This window comes from Mustela lutreola, chromosome 1, assembly GCF_030435805.1.
Source record: "Mustela lutreola isolate mMusLut2 chromosome 1, mMusLut2.pri, whole genome shotgun sequence".
NCBI lineage: Eukaryota > Metazoa > Chordata > Mammalia > Carnivora > Mustelidae > Mustela > Mustela lutreola.
The window spans coordinates 126,526,351-126,553,976 of NC_081290.1; the positions used below are offsets into that span (position 1 = coordinate 126,526,351).

The 27,626-nt window shown below is 39.2% G+C and overlaps 1 protein-coding gene across 1 annotated transcript; it reads right to left on the reverse strand.

Moving 5' to 3' along the window:
- Nucleotides 1–1,705: 1,705 nt before the first annotated feature.
- CTSO (cathepsin O) lies at nucleotides 1,706–26,086 on the reverse strand. The gene is made up of 8 exons (XM_059173856.1): nucleotides 25,893–26,086; nucleotides 17,617–17,725; nucleotides 16,519–16,658; nucleotides 14,112–14,279; nucleotides 12,332–12,453; nucleotides 6,486–6,649; nucleotides 5,830–5,922; nucleotides 1,706–3,370 (listed from the first exon to the last, which is right to left on the reverse strand). The coding sequence occupies exons 1-8, from the start codon at nucleotides 26,037–26,039 to the stop codon at nucleotides 3,336–3,338; spliced, it is 978 nt and encodes a 325-aa protein (XP_059029839.1). The 5' UTR covers nucleotides 26,040–26,086; the 3' UTR covers nucleotides 1,706–3,335.
- Nucleotides 26,087–27,626: the final 1,540 nt, after the last annotated feature.

Here is a 27,626-nt window from a genome sequence, read left to right on the forward strand (position 1 = left end):
GTGAGTCTGCTCGTCCTTTTCCTTCTGCTTCTGCCCCTTCCCCAGCTTGTGCTTTTCTCTGCCTCTCTCTCTCAAATAAATAAATAACATCTTTAAAAAAAATACGTACCTCAATCTTTACTCATCTCATGAAGTAATAAAAAAAATATGCTAATAGATGCTCTGTCACCAAGATGTCTTGGAATCTTAGAATAAATGCTATTTGTCAAGGTTTATTCTAACAGACTAAATGATTTAACTTAACTCTTTTTTTATTTCTTGGTGTGACTAAACTAGATAGTTGTAAGAGTTTTTTTTTCCACCCCCCCAAGGGATATATCAGTAATTCTTAATGGGGCGCCTGGGTGGCTCAGTGGGTTAAGCCGCTGCCTTCGGCTCAGGTCATGATCTCAGAGTCCTGGGATTGAGTCCCGCATCGGGCTCTCTGCTCAGCAGGGAGCCTGCTTCCTCCTCTCTCTCTGCCTGCCTCTCCATCTACTTGTGATTTCTCTCTGTCAAATAAATAAATAAAATTAAAAAAAAAAAAAGTAATTCTTAATGTAAAAGTCAAAACCATTTATAATGCCAGTTACTACCCTCGCCCCACTCAAACTTGCTTCTAGTGCTAACGATCCACTTTAAGTTATAATTTTTAAATAAGTCACAAAGTCTGTGTAAGGTTGCCTAATTTAGTATTCACTTTGAGATCTTTGTGAAATAACATCCAGGAACATCTTGACGATTTTCATTATGACTCCCAACTATTATGTGAAAATCTCGCTGCTTTCCCTTTAGCCCCACTGGGGGAATTTCAAGTAGCTTACTATGGTTGGAGCACAGCATATGTCCTCATAGAACAGCAGAGATTGAGGCAAATAGGTAGAAAGGGGCTTCTCTATGAAAGGTCATTCAAAAGAGTTGGCATGTTATCTTTTAGGCATTGGGGAACTCCTGAATGGTTTAAAGCAGGGAAACAACATAATATCTTACAGAAATGCAAATCCAGGGACACATAGTAAATGGATTATAATAGCATCCATCAGAATCACCTGGAGCACTTATAAAAATAAAGTGTCTTGGGGTACCTGGGTGGCTCAGTCTGTTGAGTGACTGACTCTTGGTTTTGGTTCAGATTATGAGCTCATGAGTCCTGGGATGGAGCTCTGCATTAGGCTCCACAGTCAGCAGGGAGTGCTGTTTCTCTCTCAAATAAATAAATAAAGTGTTTTATCAGTTCTCATGTGGCTTCGAGTCTTGGGACTATACTTTGAGAACCTCTGTGTTAGGAGATGTAAGGTTTGGTGACTACTGACTAGTAGAGTTGAGACATAAAGAACATGCATCTAGGAAAGGAGGGTAGAAACAGAGGGAAGGTAGGTGATTAAGTGGTGGGTTACTAAAGTGTAGTTGGCCTGATTCAGTAACATTTCCCTCACTTCTACTGACTGGGTGATTATATAATATTGATGCTGTTAACCAAAATAGAGACTCTAGAAGGTGTGTAAGTTTTTTCCTTTTCCTTTTTCTTTCTTTTTTTTTTTTTTCTGCTTTTTTTAGAAGGGGGGAAGCAAAGGGGTTAATTTTATAGACATTGAGGTTCAGGTGTCTATAGAGACAACCAAAAATTGAATATATGGATTTGGAACTGAGAAAAGCTTATGGGAATTAAGCACATTAACACTGTTCACAAAATGTAGGTCACGCTCTTATCAAGAGTCTACTTCAATCAAAGTCAAATATAGGTTGTTTTATTATAAATGTCATCAAAATCCAGAACAGCTAAGAGGTATTAATCATTTTGTAATTTAAAAAGTCTTTAACATTTGAAAAAGAGTATCAGGAAAGCACTTACAGTGTATAAAAATCAGTAAATAAATACAAGCTAAAACAACCAGCACAAAGTCCCCTTCTGACATATTTGGATAATTAAAATATTAATCAGAATATCAATATTTTTCTTCCTGGAACATTTCTAAATTTGAGTCAACAGTATTTTTTTTGAGATTGCTTCTGGTTGGTGTAAAACAAAGAAAGATAGTGTTTTGTTTTTGATTTTCACTTTCTAATAAAGGGGATAGATAAAGCTCAAAAGTGAGAGGAAAAATGGGAGGGCTTCAATTTTTTTAGTGGTTGCCGTTACATTTAAAATTTTGTTTTCATTAAGATAGTCTACATTAGAAAGCAACCATAAGTTTCAGAGAAGAAATGTTTACATATGCAGTATTTGATATGATTTTCTTACATGAATCCATTGAATATTGAATAAGTACTTATTGTACTTATATTTAGTCAGAAGATCAGCTCTTCTGCTCTGAGGTTCTTAGACTGCCACACACCCACACATGATGACTTCTGCTAAAGAAAACATTGGCATCGAGAACTGGAACCACGTAGAAGCCAAAAGGATACACAAAAACGTGGTTAGTATGGGAGTCTGAGAAAAGTAAGCAGAAAAGTGGGAACACAGACAGATTGGGAAAGTCAGCTTGACTGATAGCCCAGATTGCTAGGCTTGGGCTTTGAAAGGGGTGGTGCCTAGGAATGAGGGGAGGAACAGATAAGTAAGATCCTGATTTGATAAAGGCTTAGAGGCAAATGGAGCCAAGTAAATGATTATAAAATAGAAATGGAAAGTGATAAATGAGACTTCTCTAGCCAGGGAAGCCGAACCACCTGGAGCATTACAGTAAAGAACAAGAAAAAAGAGTGGGAGGCATCCCCTCAATACAGGGAGGACAAAGGAAGAAATAACACCCTCCCGGAAGCCTATTGACAACAAAATTTTCCAAATAGTAATTTGTCTCTCAAGCAATGCTCCTGGAATTTTTCCTACCACACAGTCACCATATTGGTCCTTTAATTTCAATCAATTTCTCTTAAAAAGTGGTTTTTGTCCTTTTGTTACTTTCTATATGACCTTTCGACTGTTTCAAGGGTAAGCATCTTTTGTGGAGGTAAAGCAATTGGCCTTTCAATTAAGAAATTCCGTCTCCGAGGGCTGTGATGATAACTGTGAGAGCACACCTTATTCTAGGCTGACCAATTTTGTATATCAATGTGAGCTATGGCTGGGGATGATATTGGACAGAGGAAAAGAAATTCTTATCCCCTCTAATCCTACTGGAAGTATATCATTAAAGACAAACAAAAACAACAATCAAGCCAGATAAAATCCTCTTCAAATCGAAGAGATTCCTAAAGTGTCCTTCATCCCAGGGTCTAGAAACTGTTCCACAGAGTCCTCCTAGGCCATGGAGCCAGTGGCCTGAAGGCGAACAGCGCTGGGAATGGAGTTCTTTGCCCCATCTCATTATGAACCTTCATTTTTATTGCTGTCCCTTGATCTTCCCAACATATCACACAAATACAGCAGCGACAGAATCTGCAATACCTAGAGAAAAAGAAAGTATTAGTGCTAGTCTATTTCCTTCAAAATAAAAAACAAAAAGTAATGCATGTAGCTGACAGTATAAACATGGTAACTTCAAAGACAGACTAACATTTTTGTTTCAAGAAACTACAGGGGCACCGGTGTGGCTTAATCAGTTAAGCAACCGAATCTTGGTTTGGCTCAGGTCATGATCTCAGGGTTGTGAGGTTGAGCCCCATACATGGCTCTATGCTCGGTGCAGATGGAGTCAGCCTGTCCTTCTCCTTTCCTTCTAGCCCCTCCCCACACTCATGTACTCTTTCCCTCTCTGTCTTTGCAAAATTAATAAATAAAATATTTTTTTAAAGAAACTGCAAAAAAAAAAAAAAACCCACAAAAACCCAAAGACTTATTATCTAAATAGATTAATGTATCTGAAATCTTTAGATTAATGTATCTGAAATACACTCATAGGTATTGCTTAGAGGAATACAATAATTTATAGGATTGTTTTAAATAAAATTTGAAACTTCAAACTCTAAGATCTGAACTTTAGCAAAATTTAAATAAATCACAAATATGCTAGACTTTCTTAGCACCTAAGACCATAGATCTCAACATCATGGTAAAAGCAATAAATAGTCCATTTGAAGACTGGATTTCACTGTAATTAGCTATGTCTTTAAAATCTCTTGGAGCCATAGAATACTATCTGTGTTGTTCATAAGAGAAATGTGATCATCATCAGGTATTAACTTTCAGGAAATATCCATTTTCTGGAATGATTTGGATCCCTGCTTAATTACTAATCAGGCAGGCACATAGAGGATCCCACTGGAACACGAGTAGAGAGGAGCGATTATTCCAGCTCACCCTAGTAGCTGGAGGCTGAAGAAGAGGTGGTGGGGGTAGGATACGGAGTCATAACGGAGGCAAGTATGAACGAGCATCTGAATTATGTTCTTGCAACTCTCTTGCCAGAGCCTTTAAAAAAACAACCTTCATCCAGATCCAAGTATCACCACTTTGACAGTTTGAGATAATTTGGGTTTAGCAGCAGAGGCTCAATGAACGGCAGCGGTAATGCATCTGCAAGTTCCAACAATGGAAAAGCCCCCATGATGCTAAAAAGTAGAGGCCTGACTGGTTTGCTAGCCCTCTGGCTAGAAGATTTCTGTAATGTTGACTCTCCTTCATAAGTAATTTCAGAAAAATATTTTATTGGGGTGATAGGCCAGACCGCTGATTAACTCTCATGGATTCTACTTTATGATACCTTTGGCCAGTGTTCACTAGCTTGAATAAAAATATAAACTCTTAAATTTTTCTTTCTCTCTTTTTTTTAAAAGATTTTATTTATTTATTTGTCAGAGAATGAGCACAAGCAGGGGGAGGAGTGGAAGGAGAGGGAGAAACAGAGTCCCTGCTGAACAGGGAGCCCAATGCAGGACTCAGTCCCAGGATTCCGAGATCATGACCTGAGCTGAAGGCAGACACTTAACCGACTGAGCTACCCAGGCATCCCAGCTCTCGAACTTTTCTATAACTCTCTATTCTCAGTCTCACTCTCCGGAGGGTTCTACAACTTTTAAAAAAGTTGTATGTACGTTAGGAATCATTGTAATAAGAAATTAAATGATTGCTTTCATATGCAATATAGTTTAGGTTAAACTTGATTAATAAACTGTGCTGATTTCCTAGATTAAAATTTTTAGAACATATGTTTACATATAGGTTTTAGAATAAAGTTAAAAATACTTGACTAGCTATTTTAATTTGGTTTGTGGTTAACCAGAAACAAAGTTGTTATTCAGCAAAAAAGCATATTTGGTATTTGTTTCAGCCCCTCAATTCCGGTGTGTGTTATGCTTGAGTCTGTAGGTAACAAGGGGCATATTAAATCAGAAACAAGCCTAATGCTCAGATTTTCATATATTTTGACACAAAGAAAAAGCAATTCTTGATATTCTTGAGCAGGTATTGTGGTGCACAAATTAGGAAAATTGATTCAGTTATAAAAAATAAATAAGGGAGGTGCACGGCTGGCTCAGTCAGTGGAGTGTGAAACTTTTGATCTTGGCATTGTTAGTTCAGGTCTCAGGCTGGGTGTGAAGCCTACTTAGAAAAAAATGAAGGAAATAAATTTTGGAGATGTTTTCAGAGCATCTCAGCCTCCTGGTAAATTAGTACTCTATCTTATTAGTAGTGTATCTTATTATATTTTGCACGTTATACTTGTTATCACTACAAGCTCTCTTCCTTTTAAAATGTGAACATGTGCAATGTGTCTCCTCAAGGAACACTATTTTATTTTTATCAGTTGGCTAGAGAATGAAAATTATTACTGTAAAAATGGTCTGAGTCCATTGGAAGCTGACTATGGACTTAAATTACGAGCATACAGGTTTGTAATTTTAATATGTTCCAAGTGTCTGCCTGGACATTTAGCCTAAAGTTTTAAACATTAATTCATGACTCACCACAAATATTGCCTCCCATTTTAACATGGGCATAGCCATCTACTCCCCATGAACTTCCCCATGAGTTCCGCACAATCCAATATGGAGTATTTCCTACAAAACATAAGATGGTAACAAACCATGAAAAGTTAAAATTTTGTTGTGAAGCATATTAATTTAAAGAGTTAGTTCTTGATAGGTATAGCAGCTCTGAGCAAGAGATTAAAAATTTAATGTGATTCTGGCTAAGCAAACTTGAGCTGCACTTAGTGTCACACTCCAGGTAATGGAAAAATATATATTTGAATCAGATAGCATGAAATGAAAACATACACACAATTCCTGGGAATTAGGAAAAGGAAAAAAAAAAGAATTTTTAGAAAAATACAATTAAAATAACAAACACTTCTTTTCCCCCCAAAATTATTCTAAACATTCCAGGTGGAGAATGCACATTATTTAAATCAAGAATTATTGTTATTTTAACAAGGTTGTCCTCAAAATTGATAGGGAGGACCATGACAGGGTATTTAACCTGGAAGTCTACTGAAAAGTTGTTAAGGTCTTAGGACGACTTAGACATGGAAGGACCAAATTTCAACATTTTAAAGGATGGTGATCATTTGTAAGTCAGAGTTCAAGCTGCAAAGCAACCAATCAAGTCTTATCAGACTTACCTATTTTATCAAATCCAGTTATGAGAACTGCATGATTTGCTTCTCCACTAGAGCAATGGTGTTGTATTATTCCTCCCAAATAATCTTGCCAGCTTACTGCATCTACTACCACTACCAAGGGGCCAAAGGTAAGAAGTGCTTTTGCCATTTCATCTTCTTGGTCACTACCAGAAGAGAAAATCCAAGGTTAAGGGGTTGTTTTTAAGGTAGAGCTAGTTTAGAAAAAAATAATCTATTTAATCCCTGTATGGTTAGAAGTAGGTTCGATTGCAATTACAGAAGACCTAAAGATGGAAACTAGAGGTCTGAGAGATTGGGTAGGCGAGGACTTCTGTGGGACTCCAAGGTATCAGGAAGCCAGAATCTTTCTGTATTCTGCTCTACCATGGGAGGTTTCCATTGTCAAGGTCAATTAATGGTCTAAGGTTGCTGCTGGAGCTCTTGCCATTTAACATATATTCCAGACAGCACAAAGAAGAAAGAAGTACAATATTCCTATTGAGAAGACTTCCCAAAAGTAAAACACGTACTCTGCGTATGTCTATATAGATAATACACACGCTCTGCATAGGTCTATATAGATCTCATTGGCTAGTACTCAGTTAACTTTAGCTCCAAGGAAAATAGGAAATGGAGTTTTGTAGCTAGCTGGCAAAGTATCAAGCTATAATAGGGGGATTCTGTTAATAAGGGAAGTGAGAAGACTAAATGCGTGAGATAACTGTGCCATACCATGTGAGAATCAAGAGACTGACCAACTTATGTGAATGAACGCCAAATGCAGAAATCAGAGGGGAACGTTACACAAAAGTGGCAAATGTCGTTATACGACAGAAGCAAGGATGTACTATGCAGTGGCTAACAGAACATAATTAAAAAAATAAATAAATAAAAAAGATCTAGAAAAATCTGAAGCGATACCAGTCAACTTATTTATATGTCTCAGTTTGGGGAAAATAATATCTTTTTCATAAAAGTGTGTTACAGGTTGCCATGTAATGGGTTTATTGCTATTATTTTAAAATAAAGCTATAAATGCAGAATTAAAAAAAAAAAAAAAAGATGCCAAGAGAACCAGGGCTAGATTGCGAAGTCTGTGAAAGACCCCGTTATTGCTCTCACACGTGGACACCTACTGATAAAGTCTGTTACATAACAGTTGGTCATCATCGATCTTGGAAGTATGTGATTAAACCATTATTTACCCTTTTAAAGGTCAGCCTGATGAGTGAAGGACACTGAAACCAAATTACTGATATTTCAAACCATTAAGATAGCATTTGGTATTTTATTGCTGCAGCAAGCCATGAGTAGATTAGTAGCACCAAAGAGTAAATAACCTATTATCATAACCTGCAGGGGATCAGTTTCTACCAAGGGGACGTTTTACCCACAGATGGGAAAAAGAATTGAGTGCATAAGAGAATTTACTGAGATAGAAACTGCATGCACATTCATTCTAAACGTTTATTCATATTGACCTGTTAATGTGAAGATCTTTTTCTGGAGATCTATAGGCAATCAATTCTAATTTTCACTGCTGTAATAATAACCTGTATCCATTAAGATTATCCTAAGACAGGCAAAATTACAAAATTCCTACAAGGCATCATGGTAGGGTATAGGTGTTGAAGTTCTGCATAGCTGGGCTCAAATTACAGCTATAGACTGGAGTCATTCCAGTGACACTGGAGTCAGTGACTCTAGCAGGTGACTGAAGTCACCTCTGTCACAAAAACAATCTAAGGAGAAAATTGCAGGTATAAACTTATAGCGTGGGGCGCCTGGGTGGCTCAGTGGGTTAGGCCGCTGCCTTCGGCTCAGGTCATGATCTCAGGGTCCTGGGATCGAGTCCCGCATCGGGCTCTCTGCTCAGCAGGGAGCCTGCTTCCTCCTCTCTCTCTCTCTGCCTGCCTCTCTGCCTACTTGTGATCTCTCTCTGTCAAATAAATAAATAAAAATCTTTTAAAAAAAAAAAAAAAAAAAATAAACTTATAGCGTGCCTAACATAAATTACACTCTGAATTTAAAAGAAAGCACTCCCTTTCCTCATTTCTAATTACCTGGTAAACCAGTTTTGTTCAGCATATGTTTTAATGTATATTTTATTATATTCAAATTTTTGAACATTTTGTTATCCAAATATGACAAATAGGATTATCTCCGTTAAAGAGTATACAAGCATCTCTACCTTTGTAAGATGACAAAAGATAAACTGTAAATACATGACATCAAAGCTCCAGGGACAGGGAGAGCATGATGGAAAGAGAAAGATCAAGAAGGAAAAATATTTTTTTAGAATGTAGAGGATAATTAACATGGTAAAATCAAAGCAACTGAGTAGTAGTCTCTGCTTTGAGGCAGAACTAAAAAAAGAGATCAAAAATATGAAACAGGATATGACATAGTCCAGAAATATTCCATTTAGTCCCAGAAATGACTAGCATTGTTATCTCTTGCGTTTCAGAAAGATGTTGGCAAGTTAAAATATACTCCTAACAGCGCTTTAATTTCCACTATTAGCCCAATAACCACTGAACTGGGGGTTAGGGTTGCTGAACCCCTACACAGTCAAAAACCCACAATTAACTTTGGACTTCCCCAAAACTTAATAGTCCACTGCTGACCAAAAGATTGACTGATGACATAAGCCATCAATTAACCCATCTTTTGTATATTATATGTACTTAACACTGTATTTCTACAATGAAGTCATAGAAAAAGTTATTATGAAAATCACAAGGAAAATACTGTACTATACTGTACTTTTGAGGGAAAAAAAATCACTTATAGGTAGAATGTACAATTCAAAGTCATGTTGTTTGGAGGCCAAATGTACTATCAAAATCCATATTGTTGATAATGGATATACTATCAAACCTTTTTCCATATGCTTAATGTGGCCCTATAGTTACCTTACTAGTTCTGTGACCCTCCCTGAGTCTCAGGAACCTCAGATGTGTCAGGGGCCTGGTCCGGGGCCTTACTACAGCAGTTGTTCTTAAAATCTTCCCACATCCTCTGGCCCTAACCATGGTGGTATAATTGGCCAGGTTTCCAACAAGGAGGCTTGAAGCTCTTTTCCAGAGGCCCTTCTCTCTTAAAGAGCCAGGAAATCAAGCTCACCCCACATCTCTTCCTTAGCAGCACCCTCAACTGACATGGAAGGGAGTAAACATCAATCTGGGTGAGATAACTCTGAACTGTCTACTTAACCTTGGCCCCAAGAGCTCCCCAGTAGGATCAGTAAGTACCCGCAGTACTAATTTGTTTGGTAAGGAAACCCTGCTTTCCTTGTTACTCTCATTTCTCGATTTCCCTACAGTATTTCTAGGGATCACGGCTTGAGGTTGATATTCCTTCCTGAACTTGTTCCTGTCTCAGACTTTCATGTCTCAAGTAAGAGTTTATTCCATTCTTTCAGTTGTTCAGGCCAAAAAGCCTAGATTCATCATCCTTAACTATCTTTTCTCTCATTCCCTCTATAAAATCCATCAATATATTCTGTGGGGCTTCATATTCTATGAGGGGTAATAACCTATGATGTCTCAGGTCTAAGACCATTTTTCTTTTTTTTTTTAATTTATTATTATTATTATTATTATTAAAGATTTTATTTATTTATTTGACAGAGAGAAATCACAAGTAGGCAGAGAGGCAGGCAGAGAGAGAGAGAGAGGGAAGCAGGCTCCCTGCCGAGCAGAGAGCCCGATGCGGGACTCGATCCCAGGACCCTGAGATCATGACCTGAGCTGAAGGCAGCGGCTTAACCCACTGAGCCACCCAGGCGCCCCTAAGACCATTTTTCTAACACTGCTCCAAGGGTATTACCCGATAACCTTTATTGCCTCATCTGCGACTAGTCTTGTCCATCTACAGTCCCATTGGCTTCCTCATTTTTCTTTAAATATGCCACACATGTTTCTGTCCCTTTGCACTTACGGCTCCTTATGCTTGGAACAGTTGTTCCTCAGAAGTCTAGATGGTTAGGTTCCCTCACTTCTCCAGGTCTTTGCCCAAAAGTCATCTTCTCAAGGAGCCCCTCCTGGTCATTCTTTTTAAGACTGTATACCCCCTGATGTTTCCTCTTCCTACCACTGTTTTACTTAGTTCTCTGTAGAAATAATTACATCTAGCACTCAGTACATATTTTTGTTTTATTGTCTGTCCCTATCACTAAAATGCAGTCAGGGTTTTTTTGTCTGTTTTGTTCACTGCTGAATCCCCAGAACTTGAAACAATGTTCAATACATATTCAAATGAATGAGTAAATCAATGAAAGATCTTCATGCAGAGTCTAATACCATTAGCACTCTATTACCAGAATGTTTATGTCCAGTGTAAACAATTTTTTCTTTTTCTTTCTTTTTTTTTTTTTTTTTTTTTTTTAATTGGGACCTCTTTCTTCTTAACCAAAGGGTTAGACAAATCATGCTTCAGGTCCAATGCCTGTGACTTTTACATTCTCTCTCTCCAAATCTCTCTAATTCAGACTCATGCTTATTCTTCTTCTATATGTCTCCCTATTTTTTTTTTTTTTTATTATTTTGCTACTCATGATCAGGGATTCCCTCAAGTTTTTAAGTGACATTTTTTATAACCTTTTAAGTGATATTTTGAAAATCTATTTACTTCTTGTGCGCATGCTTCACTTACACTCTAAAGGAATGGACAGCTTATAGAGACACACTTCCTCATTTTTGAGAGTGTGTTTCCCTCAAAAAAGATGTAGGACAATGTATTTGGTGACTCTGGACATTTTATTACAGACTCTTTGTAACCTGCCATCTGTGGAATTGGGACTCTCTGGTGTGTGGTTCCTAGGGTCACCCCAAGAGCCCTTGTTGTAAATGGGAGCTGTGCTGACAATCTGTCAGGCCTCTGGTACATGTATGCTTACTTAGACGGGTTCCATTTTGTTCAATGATCCAATTTCACCCTTGATTTCCTTCAGATCTCATGGGTTGGCACCATCTGGATCAAGAGATTCTTTTATATTCTGTATTGGTATGTTTGGGGGTAGTCTGTCACCTCAGCTGAATATAATTTACTTTCTGCTTTCTCTGTTTCAAAGGACTGTGCTAAGATTCCTTTAGATATATTTTTTAAATGAAAAAAGAAGCTATTTGAATTTCCTTTGTTCTATTATCCCTGAACCCCTGTTCTGTACTGTATCAAATGGTCACAATGATTTTCTAGCTGGATTTCAGTGTTTCATGCACTTTTAAAGCCTTTTGTAATGACTCTTCGCCCCTGAACTTATTCAAGTCATCACGCCATTCAACTTTCCACACTAGTCCCTTTCCTCTGCCTGTCCTCATCTACCCTGCACGCCCATCGTGCCCGTAGTGTGTGCCCCATAATCTACCTCCAGTAATATAGTCTCACTTGCTTCTAATAAGAATGTTTCAGTTCATGCTTTTCTTATGGTTGATGCCTTAAAAAAATGCAAGCATGTTCAAAAGGATACTTCTTGGTAAGGAGACTGCTTGATACACACTGGGGAGTCTATACAAAGCAATTTTGGATCACTTCAACAGTGAGACTGAAATATACAAATGATAATCACGGCAACTCCGTTTGTTAAAGCAAGGTGGTAAGGATAACTTATATCTTACACGGATTTAAATGTGTTAATTCTATTATAAACACAAATGGAAAAATAAGATCATATTTAAGAAACAACATCTCTAGACAGCACTCCATTAGTCTCTCTAGCAAAAAGTTAGGTCTTAAAACTATGACTTGTATTCAATAATGCCATCAATCCAGTTATTGATTCCAAATGGTCAATAGATCAGAGACTATGAAATGCAGACAGAGACACAACAGAATAAGACAATTACCTGAAGTCATATGCAGAATAACCTTTGATCGAAAATCCAGACTGTGAATCAGAAAAGTAATGGCACAGGCCATTCTGTGCTTTAAATGGGTACTCTGAATCTCTCACCAGTCTTACTTGCGTCTAAAAGAAAATAATCATCCAAAGGGTTCTCTATTTAAAACACAGTTGTTTTAGAAATCAAACAGCAATTACTATGATGTGTCCAAATAAGATTCAAGTTGGCCACATCCTCGTCATGTGGCTATTTTTAGGTTATCTTAATAACCTAAATTCATAAATAACCTAAATTCTTTTTTTTTAAAGATTTTATTTATTTATTTGACAGAGAGAAATCACAAGTAGATGGAGAGGCAGAGAGAGAGGGAAGCAGGCTCCCCGCTGAGCAGAGAGCCCGATATGGGACTCGATCCCAGGACCCTGGGATCTTGACCTGAGCCGAAGGCAGCGGCTTAACCCACTGAGCCACCCAGGCACCCCCATAAATAACCTAAATTCTTAAATTCAACCTTTAGGTGTTTGTTATGGACATACTAAGTTAACTCAGTATCTTTCTCTTCTACTCTTGTTTTTCCTCTAACTTCCTTCCTTAGAGCCTCCTTACATTTAATAATAGTCTTACCATTTTTTTTTCTCCTGAGGTTGCAACAGGGCAACTCATTTTCCTTCCAGAGCTTCTGGTTCCATCAGCAAGTCTCTGAGACTCACCCAGCCCAGGCAATGGCCAGATCAAGCATTCTTTCCACCTACATCTCTCTATGCCATACATCTAGCCTATGTCACAGATTTTTTAGCTGTTGGTAGACAATCCTCCTTTTCTGATTCTGGGCTTATAGAAGCCAGGGGACACACAATTCCTTGTTGTCCCTGATGTGTACAGAGAAGCTTCCAGCATGTAGTAACTCAAAATACAGCAAGCGAACAAGGAAAGAATATTCCAATTTGGGAAATTCCAGCTTGATGACTTTTACAAACCATAACAACATCCTCATGGTTTGGCTTCATGCAGTTGGCCCTGGATACAGGACAATGTCAGAGAGTCTCCCAAGAAATGGAGGACACTCTGGAGTATTGGATAAAGCCCTCCATTGAGATAGAAGACTTAAGACACAGTTATGGCTCAGCTACTGATTTGGCAACATGATCTCACCTCTCAGGTCTCATTTCTTCACCTACATAAAGAGTGGTTAAATTTGCTGATTTCTATTGTCCCTTATAATTGCAATATTCCAAGATTCTATAGAAATAAGTAATCATAGGTTCTCATCTTTCTGGGACATTAGGTGATCTATAACTATGAAAGAAAGTATTCACCTACTGAAAAATGCTGAGAAAAAACACATATTTTTCTGAAAACAAATGAAGGCAAGATTTTCCACACTTCGATCCCTGAGTAGCTGACTTGCCTGAAAGCAATTCATTTTCAAATCTTCTGAGGGATTCAGACTTTGGCCATCAAAATTTCTGAATTTAAAAACATTCTTTAGGGGTGCCTGGGTGGTTCAGTTGGTTAAGCATCTGCCTTTGGCGTGGATCATGATCTCAGGGTCCTGGGATGAAGCCCCTCCATCGGGCTCCCTGCTCATCTGGGAGCCTGCTTCTCCCTCTTCCACTCAGCTCGTGCTCTCTGTCTCTCTCTCAAATAAATACATTAAATCTTCAAAAAAATAAAAATAAAAACATTCTTTGGTATATCTGAGAGTAAACTGATTTAATTTTGAAGGCATGTTAACTAAACCGAAGAGGAAACGAAGAGTTTAGAAGGCTGAGAAACTAGTCACCTTATTCAGCCAGTTCAAAGCACTGAGAGTGGAGCCTCCCTGGCAGCCATAGTTATTATAGGAACAGTCGATGACCTGCTGTACACTCAGGTCCTCCAAAGGCTTGCCTTTTATTGCATATGCTGATTCCACAGCACCCACCACGCTGAAGGCCCAGCATCCTCCACACTGTTGAAAAAGAGAAACAGCATTGTATTTATTACCAAATAATGTTCAAACCAAGTTCACCCACATCGTTAATTATCACGAGTTAACAAGTCAAGTAAAGTGGGCAGAATCTGGAGGCCTACAAAATAGTAATGCGCAGCCTATAGATTTTCAAATAGACGAAAGAAAAGAAAAACCAAAATTCTCACTTCAGCCCCAAAATGTAACTTTTAAAGATAAATGGGCAACCACCCAGGTCAACGAGACAATGCAAGATGAAAGTGAGATTCAGAGAGTGAGAGAACACCTGGACAGTCTATTTTTTTTAATTAAAAAAAATTTTTTAAATTTTTTTTAAATTAAAAAAATTAATTTAATTTAATTAATTAAAAAAATTAATTTAATTTTTTTTAATTTAAAAAAATTTTAATTAAAAAAATTTTTTTTTAATTTTTTATTTATTTATTTTACAGAGATCACAAGTAGTCAGAGAGGCAGGCAGAGAGAGAGGGGGAAGCAGGCTCCCTGCTGAGCAGAGAGCCAGATGTGGGACTCGATCCCAGGACCCTGAGATCATGACCTGAGTCGAAGGCAGAGGCTTAACCACTGAGCCACCCAGGCACCCCCTGGATGGTCTTTTAAAGACTCATCAGTTCACTGGACATGACTTCTGTTTCTAGGAAGTGTGCCAACTCCCACCCACTCTTCAATCCCTCTTGTTTCTCCCCTGACCTTCTGCCTCTATGGCATCCACCATCTCCATCCTAAAGGGTAGAGGCAGTGATGAGGTGACATGGGGTGAGGATATATACATCATCCAAGCTGTGCTCATTATTTGATTGACTCAGGAGCTGAATGAATTACTTTCTAGGCTGCCAAAGTGCCAGCATGGGCATATCACAGATATGCATAAAACATCATAAAAATCAAAACCCATACTGGCCATTCCTCATTGAAATGTCAGCTGACAATCTTCCTCATTCTGGATCTAATAACTTGATTTTATTGGACTAACTGGAATGAAAGAATGAAAGGGTTCGTCCTGAAAAAATAGGGAGAAAATGGAGGAAATGAAATCAAGTTTCATGCACAAGGAAGAAGGATCCATGGAAAAGGCAGAGGTAACAGTAAGATTTGAAGTTGGGCAGAACTGACTTCATCCCAGGACATGGGCTACACAGTGAGGCAAAGAAAGGAAGAACAGTTGATTATCTTTGTGGGGTTGTGTTGAGCCATGTCTTATTATGTCTTTATGCCCAGTGCCTATGGCATAGGAAAATAGGCACTAAGGAACTCTATGTCCGGGTCTCCACCCTTTGAGAAAAGTGAGTACAGGTTGCTGACACCATACCTAGAGCTAGCTTATCTCCCAATAGCTGACCCAGGAGGGCAGCTTCTGCTCAAAAATATCTCTACAGTATATTTCTTTAACTCAAGATTACTAACGAAATTGTATTCCTTTAATACAAAGTAGACACTTCCTGGAAGGATTCTGTTTCTGACTAATTCACTCTTCTTTATGAATTCAATAATAAAGCAAATTATTCGGTGGTAAAACTTAAATCATAATAATACATATATTTGTAAAAAAGCGATAGATTTATATTCCGAGGAGAAAAGAATCATCCTAACTAGATGGTGACTGAGAAACTGCTTGGTCTAAAACACCTTAAATGGGAAGGCTGAATGACATGGTAAGGTTTCCACTCAGATAAACTGAGACTATACCACTGTAGTTATGGGGTCGATTTTCCCTGGTCAGCTGTCATTCCCTATGCCAATGGGGTGTAGAGGAGTAGGTTTATCTTTAAAATAAAAATCGGCCTCGGGGCGCCTGGGTGGCTCAGTGCATTAAGCCTCTGCCTTCTGCTCAGGTCATGATCTCAGGGTCCTGGAATCGAGCCCCGCATCAGGGTCTCTGCTCAGCAGGGAGCCTGATTCTTCCTCCCCCTGCTCCTGTGCTCTCGCTTGCATGCTCTCTCTCTCTTTCCCTCTCAAATAAATAAAATCTTTGAAAAAAAAAAAAAAAAAAAGAACCTGCTTTGACATCTGCCTCTCATTTCATCAGAGATTCTCCATTCATTGTCATTTCTGGGTATTTGGAGTGTGGATTTACCCAGAGATATGGCTTCTGCTACAAGTTTGATTGAACTGGACTTCAAAGATGACTTCCCATGCATGCTAAGATGATTTAAAAAAGACAAAAAAAAAAAAAAAAAAAAAAAAAGAAAGAAAGAAAAAGAAAACCCCTAAAACTCACAGTTTGTTGGTTCCTCACTTGGGTTACAGCATGTTTGTCCCGCCAGTCAAATCTTGATGGTAAAGATACATTGGGTATGGATGTTTGCACCTCTGTTCTGTATCTGGGCAATCTGGAAGACTTGCTTCTTAAATAAATAGCTGAAGAGAAAAAGGAAATGAAAATACAGCCAACATACGCCATAAGGAGGGCCTCCTGGGATTCTTTTTGGAGGCATTTTTCAAACACAAACAGAAGTTTTCTAGTATAGCCTGCTACTAGGTTTGTGGTTTTCCTTTATACTTTTTCATAACTCAAAATGTACTCACTGAAAACTAAGGAATTCCTACAACAGGACTGGAGCTGCCACATAAAATGACTTGTCTGATAGAACTCAGTCAGTAATAAAAATGAGTATAATTGATATCATTAGCTTTATCGTAACCCATGGAATTATGGATGTCTAGGATAGAAATAGCACTAAAAAATGCAGAAGGGGGCTCCTGGGTGGCTCGGTCATTAAGTGTCTGCCCTCAGCTCAGGTCATGATCCCAGTGTCCTGGGATCGAGCCCCAAATCGGGCTCTCTGCTCAGCAGGGAGCCTACTTCCTCTTCTCTTTCTGCCTGCTTCTCTGTCTGCTTTTGATCTCCATCTGTCAAATAAATAAATAAAAATCTTAAAAAACAATGCAGAATGGGGGCTCTTTGGTGGCTCAGTCGTTAAGCATCTGTCTTCGGCTCAGGTCAGGATCTCAGGGTCCTGGGATTGAGCCCGTGTTGGGCTCCCTGTTCTGCGGGGTTTCCTCTCTTGTGTTCCTGCTTGTGTTCCCTCTCTCTGTCAAATCCCTCTGTCAAATCAATAAGTAACATCTTAAAAAAAATGCAGAAGGGGTGAAACATTGGCCCTTACAGCTACATGGAAAAATCTATAACATTTAGATCTTAATTAGAAGATAATCCGAAGACAGTAGCCAGGTATTTACATGCTTGACATTTAGTATTTAACAAATGTTAATTATCACTCAATTTACTAGATTCACAATTAAATGATTCCTCAACAATTAAGAAAACAAATCAAAATCAGGAAACCAAACAACTAGTAGCACAATATCACAGTACCTTTAAACTCTTCCGGAAACAAATAAGAAAATTGATTTATTCCATAGATGGCACTAGAGTTGTCATGAGGGAATACAGAATTCAAGTATTGATGTCTATTAAGGCTTTCCTAAAAGAAGAAAAAAATTAATTCACATCACCTATGTTCACTTTTCAGAGCAATATATGTGTAACTAACTTGGACATATTTTTGAGGTATTAGAAGCAAAGCTTGATTTATTTCCTACTGATCACAGTGAAAGATTGCATAGGACCTCTAGATCAGATTTACAAACATTTGTATGAAAACTATTATCTGGTTTCAGGTATATTTTTGAGGCTGGGAAAGGTATGTCTTATCCATTTATAATTCCTCTTTACCAGCATGTTGAAAGCACTAAATACGTTTATTGCAAATAAACACTAGATCCTAGTAGAAACTGTCACAAAGAGATACTCATTAGGTTAAAAAATTATGAATTTGTAGTGCACGTATCTTTGAATTTCCCAGCATTATGTAACAAAGCACAAAAAAATCAGTAAATAATAAATATGATTCTATTCCAGCTTAATAGCTCTCTCCAGCTCATTACAGGTAAAAAGGCTTTGTGATAGCAATGCAGCTGCAGATGTTCCCAGAAGATAGATTAACTTGTGTATCTGGAGGGAAAACATGACCATTATTTACAGATTCCTCAGCTCTGAATTTTGTAATAATTTATCTTAAGCTTGTCTTTTGTGAGAACATGCCTCAATTTCCTGATGCTAACCAACTGTGTAGGATAAATACAACTTCAGGAGACTACCATTAGGTAAGTTTCCAACTCTAGCTCATATGTATTTGTTTATGGATCTACGTGTTTATTGTGTGTCTGTCTCACAAACCTCTAAGTAAAATGAGGGCGAGACCTGTCTGTCTTGTTCATCAGTGCACTCCCCACCCTGAGCACAAGCCTGGCACACAATGGATGCTTAATTAACATTTTTTGTTGAATAAATACACCAGTGACATTTTATATACATCATGCCCGTAACAGCTTTAAGCTATTTACTTTGAAGCAAGTTATTATTGGAACTTATCATCTTCTTACTACATCCTTATTGACCGTGCCTGGAAGGACTGTTAATGAAATAATAAAGAGTTACTAAATGAATTTTACGTACTTAAGAATAATCTTGATAAAGCAGAGTTCTGAATATAAGTTAGAAAGCAGATGCATGAATACAAAAATAGAACAGAAATAACAAAGCACGTATCTATATTCCATGTGACAAACATGAGCCAGAGACTGCTAGTTGCTAAGGAATTTAAAATTCATTCATTTTCTAAGTATTGGTTGAACATCTTTGTGGGCTAGACTAAGCAGGGCATTGAGAATGTAGGACACTAAAAATGCATAGGAAAGCAAATGGTAGCCGTGAGAATGGGCCTCACAGACTTCCATCTATGGGGGGTTGTGTGCTGTGTGCTGAATTACCACAAGAGAGGCCACAGTTCCCACAAGCTGCCGCTAGCCAATGACTGAGCCCTGAGAGTCTCTCTGACCCTTCCTTTGGCTGCACAGCCATCTAAAGCACTTCCCCCAATCTATCTTCCCTCCCTCCTTCACTCTAGATCAGAGTTGCGCTGCCATCAGGTAGCTCTCCCAACCTCTCCCCATTTCTCTCAGCCATTGGTCTTGTGATAGGAAATGAAAAAAGAAAGGATAAAACACAGATGATCAACATCAAGAACGAGGAAGGGGCTGTCACTATGGATGCTTCAGTCATTAGAAGAACAGTATTTTGAAAACGGTAAACCAGGAAGTTTTATGAATGTGTGCATGAAATGGACACACTCCTCAGACACCACCAATTGCAAAACTGAATGTATGAGAAATAGAAAACTCTAAGCCCAGATGTCTTGTTTGGTGAACTCTACACAATTAAAAAAGAAATAATATCAATCTTATACACATCCTTGGAGAAAATAAAAAAGAAGCGAATGCTTTGCAACTTATTTTAATTAATTAATTAATTATTTTACTTACTTACTTACTTATTTGAGTTAGAGAGAGTCAGTGAGAAAGAGAGCATATGGGGGAGAAAAAGGGAGAGAGGGAGAAGCAGACTCCCTGCTGAGCAGGGAACCCCATGCAGGGCTCCATCACAGGACTCTGGGATCATGACGGGAGCAGAGGCAGACACTTAAATGACTAAGACACCTAGGCATCCCTGCAACTTATTTTACAAGGTCAGTATTACACTGATTACAAAACCAGGCGAAAACATCTCAAGAAAATAGACCGATGCACCAATAGCGCTCATGGCTATTGATGTGGAATCCTTAAGAAAGTATTAGCAAATCAAATCCAACAATATATAAAAAGGACAATGCTTTATGACCAAGTGAGGTTCATTAAAAAAATACTACATTGGTTTAACTTTTGAAAACCAATCAGCATAATATACCATATTAATGGCATTTTTAAAAAGCAAGGAAAATCATATTTTCAGTCGATGCAGAAAATGCCCTTGACAAAATTCAAAATCTTTTCGTGACAAAAATCCTCACCAAACAGTACTTGAGAGCAAATTTCTGAGTCGTGATTGAGGGAATCTACGAAACCCCTGTATCAAATAGAGGCCAACTTCTAAACGAATCCCATTTGTGGATTTTGTATGTCATTCCAGTGCACTGATTCCTGTCATTTCATGGCTGTCCACAGCCCACGCTAAGGATATCTGATATTTACAACGTGACTTCTTGCAAAAACCAAAGACCTCTAAACCCCAAAGTGCTCCGTTTTGCCTTCTCCCCACCACTAATCCTCATCCTCCCTTTTCTGAATTTGCAAGACCACCAATAACATTAAAAGTACTTCCCATGAGAATTCTGAACAAAACATAATTCTCTACATTTATATGCACACACAGTAAATTTCTCTAATTTCTTCTCAGTTTTGTAACAAATGTCTTAACCACATTGTCATGCAATATTTGGGTATCTACTTAGCCTCTTGGGTCTTTATTTTTTTCATTGACAAATGGGGTAATTCCGACCTGACAGAATGTGAGAATTAAATAAGATAATGTTTGGAAAATGCAAATTACAGAAAAAATGTTAAATTCAATACTCCTGTGCTGTATCTTCTTTCACCCCTTAAACACAGACTATTTCTCCCCCTTTAAACACAGAACATTTGGACATAGAAAATGTCCTTCAAAGATCATGTTTTCAGGTTTTCTTAGATTAATATGGAGCTAATCTTTGTCATGCAATTAGAAATGACCAGTTATCGATCAAAAGAAACAGATTTCACAGTAAAATGATATTATCAGTATATCCAAGAATATTTATTCTCCTATTTGCTAGAACAGTAAGACATAAATCAAGTCCCCCTAACAGGGTTTCAAATCACGTAAATTTTAAAAAGCCCTGTATTTCATTTCTGGAATTGACTACTCTTCCAAGTGACTTTTCTGGTCCATTTCGATTCCTTCTGTGAGAGCAGATTTCGCAGAAGCATCACAAACTGTGAGTCTATGGAGCTCCTCATGTTAACTCGCTCTGTCATAGAATCAGTCCTAGGTAAAGGACCAATTACCACATGATCTTAACATAAGACCATGGAAGAGACCATAATGGTATTATAGTATGGTGACTATACCTACAGTCGAGTCAATGTGCCTAAAACCATATAAAATATTAAAATGAAAGACCTGAGCCTTAAGGTCACTTAGGAAAGAAGACAGTCAAGTTCTGAGGAGTATATAGCACACGGCATTACTAGTTTTGAAACGTGCAGATGTGTGAAAAACAGACGGGTCGTAGGATGGTGATCTATTTTGTACTTTCTCTGTGGTGTGTGCTCCCTTAATGAGTTCATTTCATGCTTTGCTGGGATAAGCTGTACACTGACGTTACTGCAGAAGCCACAGGTGCTTTGTAAGGTGACTTTTCCTTTAGGGCTCTAAACTCATTCCCACTTCTGTTTTTTAGCTTTTCCCTCAACAGCCCTCACTTGGAGGTTCTGAGGTTTGGTATAGGACAAATCATACATTTCACAGATGGATTTAAAACGTTCTCCTTGCTGGTGCTTTCGTTTCTGGAAGTTGCAGTAAGTCTGGGGATGGCCCGAGAGGCAGAATGTTTATATGCGGTGTGGGAGCATCGCTGAGAATTTCTCTTAAGACTTGAGACTTGTAAATCTTTGATCAGTGAATCTCAGCTGAGGGAAACTCCCTCCTTCCTCCTCTTCCCTCCCAAGGATTTTTGGCAGTGTCTGCAGACAATTTTGATAGACACTACTGGCACCTAGTGGGTAAAAGCCAAGGACACTGCTAATCACACTGCAAGGCACAGGACAGCTCCCCACAACCAATAATTATTGGTTCCACAATGTCGACAGTGCAGCTGTTGGGAAGGCCTCTACTAGAACAATAAAAATATATACTTTAATAAATTCCTGCTTTACAGAAGTCACCAGCACAAAGGATTTTGTATATGTTGTGCTGACATCTGTATAAAAATAATATGCATGTATGTTTATCATGCAGAGTAAAATAAAAAGAAATATGTTGTCATTTAGTATTTGCTTGTACATGCATATAAAGACTGAATTAAAGTGATACTCCTTTGAGAATTGATTGAAGGAATAATTTTTCTAGTGTATTACTCTTTACATTTTTCTGTTTGTTCACTGAAAAATGGATTCTAGTACAATGTTCAAGTATACAATATCCATTTGTTAGGCTATAATTCTTAGAAGTTGGCACATGTCTTATTCCCCCACTGAATCAGAAAACCCAGATCAGCTCCTTTCACATAGTGAATATGAAAATATTGGATAGATGAATGGACAGATGGACAAAGGTTGATATCCAGGATCTATAATTAACTCCTCAAACTCAACACACACGAAACAGGCAAACATATCAAAAAATGGACAAGTGAATGAATAAACTCTGATCCAAGATTTTAAGGTCCTCATATATTTTCATTTTGGCAATGCAGGCATTAAGTTAGAATCATTGAAAATGCCCACTTGAACAACAGTACCTTACATCAAATTCAGCTATCTATGCTAGGTAGAAAATGTGCTTTAAATCATTCTTGCCCAGAGTTCATTTGGAGGAGACAATCCAGATTTCAAGGGGCTGATTATGGCAAGTATCTGTGACTTATTAGTTAGGATTATTTATTGTAAAATTTTCTATTATACATAAACTACTATTTTATATTTATGCATAAACAACATGCCTAACAATTATATATAATTTTAACAATGTAACATATATCATTTTATGCCAGTAATTTTAAAGTGAAGATTCTAAAATTTTATGCACAAATCACATTTGTATTGGCACATAAACATCACTCTGAAGTGAGTGCATATGACTTTTATAGTTCCACTATTGGGTCTGTAACTTCTCAAAGGCATAAGAATATGAACTTTTCTGTGGTGAAATAATGAGCATCGGTAAATTATCAGTGCACACCTGGGTTTCAGCACAAAGAGGAGCAGGCTGAATCCTCCATTCTGATTTTCCTCGGCATTGAAAGTTTCTAAAGCAGTGGAAGAGCACAGATTGGGGATGCTATCCGTTTTCCCTCCATCAGTTATCCTGAGAAGCATACCATAACAAACCATAGAGTGGCCCAGTCTTCAACCAACAATAACGTGGTGATAGTTTGTCAACAAGTGTCATAGATGCCATCTAACTTCCATTTAAGAAATAGTCCTAGGAATTTATGAAAATACATATGGCAGGGATGACAAGACTCTTTCACCATTCTCTGAACCCAACACCATCAAAGACATTATTAATCAATTAGACATTTTCTCCAACTGTCTCCAACAGCAATTCTCTGAATACTTTCCAATGCCATATTTCAGGCAGCTACTATTAATCAATCCATTTGCAAACATGATGAGACCTATTTGCTATCCCTAAATAAGAAACAAAGATCCAGAGATTACAGCTCTTGGTCCTCAGGATTTGTCTACCTTTTAGGGCATCTATAGATTCTGGCCCAACACAGAGTGTTTTACGATTCTATTTTAATTTTTAAACTTTTTTTTAAAAAAGATTTATTCATTTGAGAGAGAGAGAATGCGAGATAGCGCTTGGATGAAAGAGTGGTGGAGGGGCAGAGCGAGAGGGAGACAATCTCCAGCAGACTCCCCACGAGCACAGATATCCCCACGAGGGGCTGGATCCCATGACCCCGAGATCATGATCTGAGCTGAAACTAAGAGTCAGAAGCTCAACCAACTGAGCCACCCATGGGTGTCCCAATTTTTTTTCCTCTAAACTTTAACTTCATTGTGAAACAAGGGCATTTTCTAGATTCTGCACATAATTTACCAGATGGTTAAACAGTGGGGAATCTCTGCCAATTCATAACTTGACATGATCTTAAAGGAGTAAAGCGTTGTAGAGTTGTAGTTATGAGTTTTGGTTATCACATACTTTAATCTCTCCTGCCTGGCCAGAAGAATTCTTCCAAATGCTCATGGGTACCATGGAAGCAAGGCCTTTTCTATCTTTGCCTGTGTCCAGCCCTCTACTCCAGGTCCGGACAACTAGAATCTAACACCACGAGGTGCTCCACTTTCCAGTGATGTGTTTTAAAGTCTAAACACTTTCATTCCTGGGTATCCATTTTGTGAAGTAAACTCCCACTAGAAGCAATTGGTTTGAAAACTTTCCCAGGCTTTTTCAACTCAAGATTTTTAAATGTACTAAAAGTCTTCATAACTGACCTCCTCCACTTAAATGTTCCATTTCCTGTTACGGATCCTTGTATTTTTCCTGAGAAGAGTTGAATTTGCAGACCTTTGTCTCCTGGGTGCAACCACTTCACAGGACCAATATGAGTAACTATATAAGTCAATAGATATATATTACATATATTTTTTAAAATTTTGTTTAATTTTTTGTCACTGTTCCAAAATTCATTTTTTATGCATATATTTAAAAATATATTTATTACTCTGGCCTCCTTGTGCCTCCAATCCTCCAACATGATTTTCTTGAGGAGGACAGCAGTGTGTTTATTTATTCAGCCAATGAATAAATTATCAGTATAGATAAGATTGACTTTTTTCCCCTAAAGGGTCTGGGTCACCACCATAGGCAACCAAGCCCAGGACAGGGGCCGAATACAGGGGCACAAAGTTTGTTTTCCAGCAATTGTGCCAGTGCCTCTGGTTTCAAAAGCTATAATGTAACTCAAAAGCAATAAAGCAGAGACAAGCCTACACATCTTGGTTTGGGCAAAAAACAAGAGCGGGCACAATCAGGCAAGGCTGCGACTTCCTAAACACTGGAATATTCTAGGGGAGACAGGAGGAGCAGAAAAGAGTACAGCTACAGAACTCCAGGAGAAATCCCAAGACTATACCAGCAAAAAACTAAATATCATTCCAACAAACAATACTACTAAATTTTTACCTTTGAGTCAGAATGAATCAATTTTCTTTTATAATAAAATGATGACGTCTTTCATGATTTAAAAAGTTGTTAAGTGGTCTCAGATATATAGAACACAATGAGGCAAGCTTTAAATCGGTATCTCTAGGTTACAGGAAAAACCTATTGATACTCTGCTACCTCGGGCCATTCCCGAGGTTTAACGCTGGGCTAAAATCTAAGCATTCTTATGAGGACTTTTGAAAATAATGTGAAAAGGAAATGAAATGCTTCCCTTTTTTCCAAATCCGTCTCCAGCAAGTCAAGACGAATTTGAAGGTTGCTGCACAAGTTTGAGGAGCCCCAGCTCAGGAAAATCACACAGAGGCAGGGCTCTGAGCTTTTCCAACGCGGGCTCTTTGTTTAGAACAAGCCGATCACAGGCGGGCACCAGCGCCCCCCTGCGGAAGGAGAACACCCGTCCGGCCGCTTCCGCTTTTAATCCGGTTCCAGAGACTCTGGATAGGACCCGCTTTGGAAGGCCATGAGGACGGTCCAGGGCACTGCCCAAAGGGGTGCTTCTTCCGATCGCGAATACGGTGAACACATCCATTGATTACTCTGGGCTCATCCCACAGGCCCACGGTGACAGATCTAACCTGCAACATCCCCTCTTTCGGAGAGCCCAGATAGGGGAGGGCTGGCACGTGCGGAACGGAGGGGGAAGTTGGCCTGCGGACTTCTCCGGGAGCCCAAACCCGTCACCGAAGTACGGGCAGGGTGACCCCCTGGAGTGGCGGCTCTCAGCGACACCCCGCCACCCCCCAACCCGCTGCCCCAAGCCCAGAGCCCGGGCAGCAGGGGCGACTAGGAAACAGAGAGCGGCGCGCGCTCGGTACCCGGAAGGCGGCTGCCTGTCGCTCGCGGCTCCGCGGCTCCGTCGCCGTGAGGGTGGCGCGGGGGTCCGCGGGGAGGCCGCGGCCGCGGCAGCAGCAGCAGCAGCAGCAGCAAAGCAGCCAGAACCGCCGCAGCGCCCGCAGCTCCATCCCCGCGCCCCGCGCCCGGCGGCCGCCGGTGCCCCCGCCTCCCCCGGGTTTCTCTTTCGATTCCTCGGCTCCTCCCCTCCTGGGTGTGCGGGGCGGGAGCGGCGGAGCCGGGTGCACGGCGCTGGGCGCTCGGCCGCTCCCTGAGTCCCCAGGGCCCCGGGCCTGGGGATGCGATGAGCGGGGAACTGTGGCGGTTTCGCGGATGTTTGTGGCATCTTCACCTCCCAGCTGTTCGAGGAGAGCTGGAGAGTCATTCCCCAGGCGATGCGCGAGAACCCAGACGGGTGTCACCTGCTTCGAGAACGAAGTCCTCTATTCTTCCTTTTATCTCAAAACTGAAAGATTCGGGCAGTATTTGAATTTTTCTTGGCCTTGTTCCTGCTGCGGAGGTCTCTAACGTTTAGGACCTAATTCCAAAATGTTAGCGAATTGACACAAAGACATTCATTCGTTCAGCAGATGTTTATAAATACGTTAACAGGAATTTGCAGTTATGAAAGTCAGGCACAATTTTTTTACCTGTTACATGATGGCCATTTCAAAACCTCTCAAGCCCGTTTTTCCATTTGCAAAGGTAGGTAGGGGTAGAACGTGCTTCTGAGGTTTGTGGTGAAATTTAAATATAATAACCCACCTTAAACACTTTGCAAGATGGCTGGCATATTTTAAGTTGTTCAGTTTTAGCTATTACCTGTTTAAGGTAGCTTCCCCCCGCCCTTCATTTTATTATCGTAATTGCTTTCCACCATCTCAGCTTAGTTCGTAATAACTCATTCTTCGTGCTCTTCTTTTATTTTTTTCACACCACATCACTTCATATTAACACAATCTTACAGAATGGACTACAGAGGGAACAAAAGTAATGTTCAAATCAGTTAGCATCCCAATCTGGCAACTTCTCAGATAAGAGATCTTCCAGTGGAAGCGGGGGGGGGGGGGGGGGGAGTCCCCTTGAAGGAAAAAAAACCCAAAAAACAAAAAAAACAAACAAAAAAACCCCACCTCTTTAGAATTTCCATTATTGTGGGTGTCCTGGATTACTTTTGGTTACTCTTGGAACAGTACAGGTCAGTCCCTCAAATTTGGAGTGTACAGAAAATGTAAATTCTAGCCCAGTATGTCTGGAGTGGATATATATATATATATATATATATATATATATATATATATATATATATATATACCACCCTCCCACTCCCCACCCCCAGCCCCAGGCTGCTGCTGGCACAGGCCCCAATTTCAGTAGCAAGCTTTATCCCACAAAGGCTTTTTTTTTTTTTTCCCCAGATCTCAAGGGAAGGGGAGTGTGGGGGAGGGGAAGAGGACTGGGGTATGTAGCTCAGAAATTTCTGTATGCTTTTCTTGTCATTCCACCTCTGTTTCTCTCCTTGGGCAATGAGTAGTAACTGAGTAATATTGTCTTCTTTGGGCCTCAGAACCAGCTGTGTAATTTGTAGCACCCTGTGTAAAATGAAAATGAAGGGTCCTTATTCATAAATTATTAAGAATTCCAAGAGAGCAACAGCAGAGCATTAAACCAAGTAATGGGCCCTTCTAAGTACAAGGTCCTGTGTGACTGCACAGGCC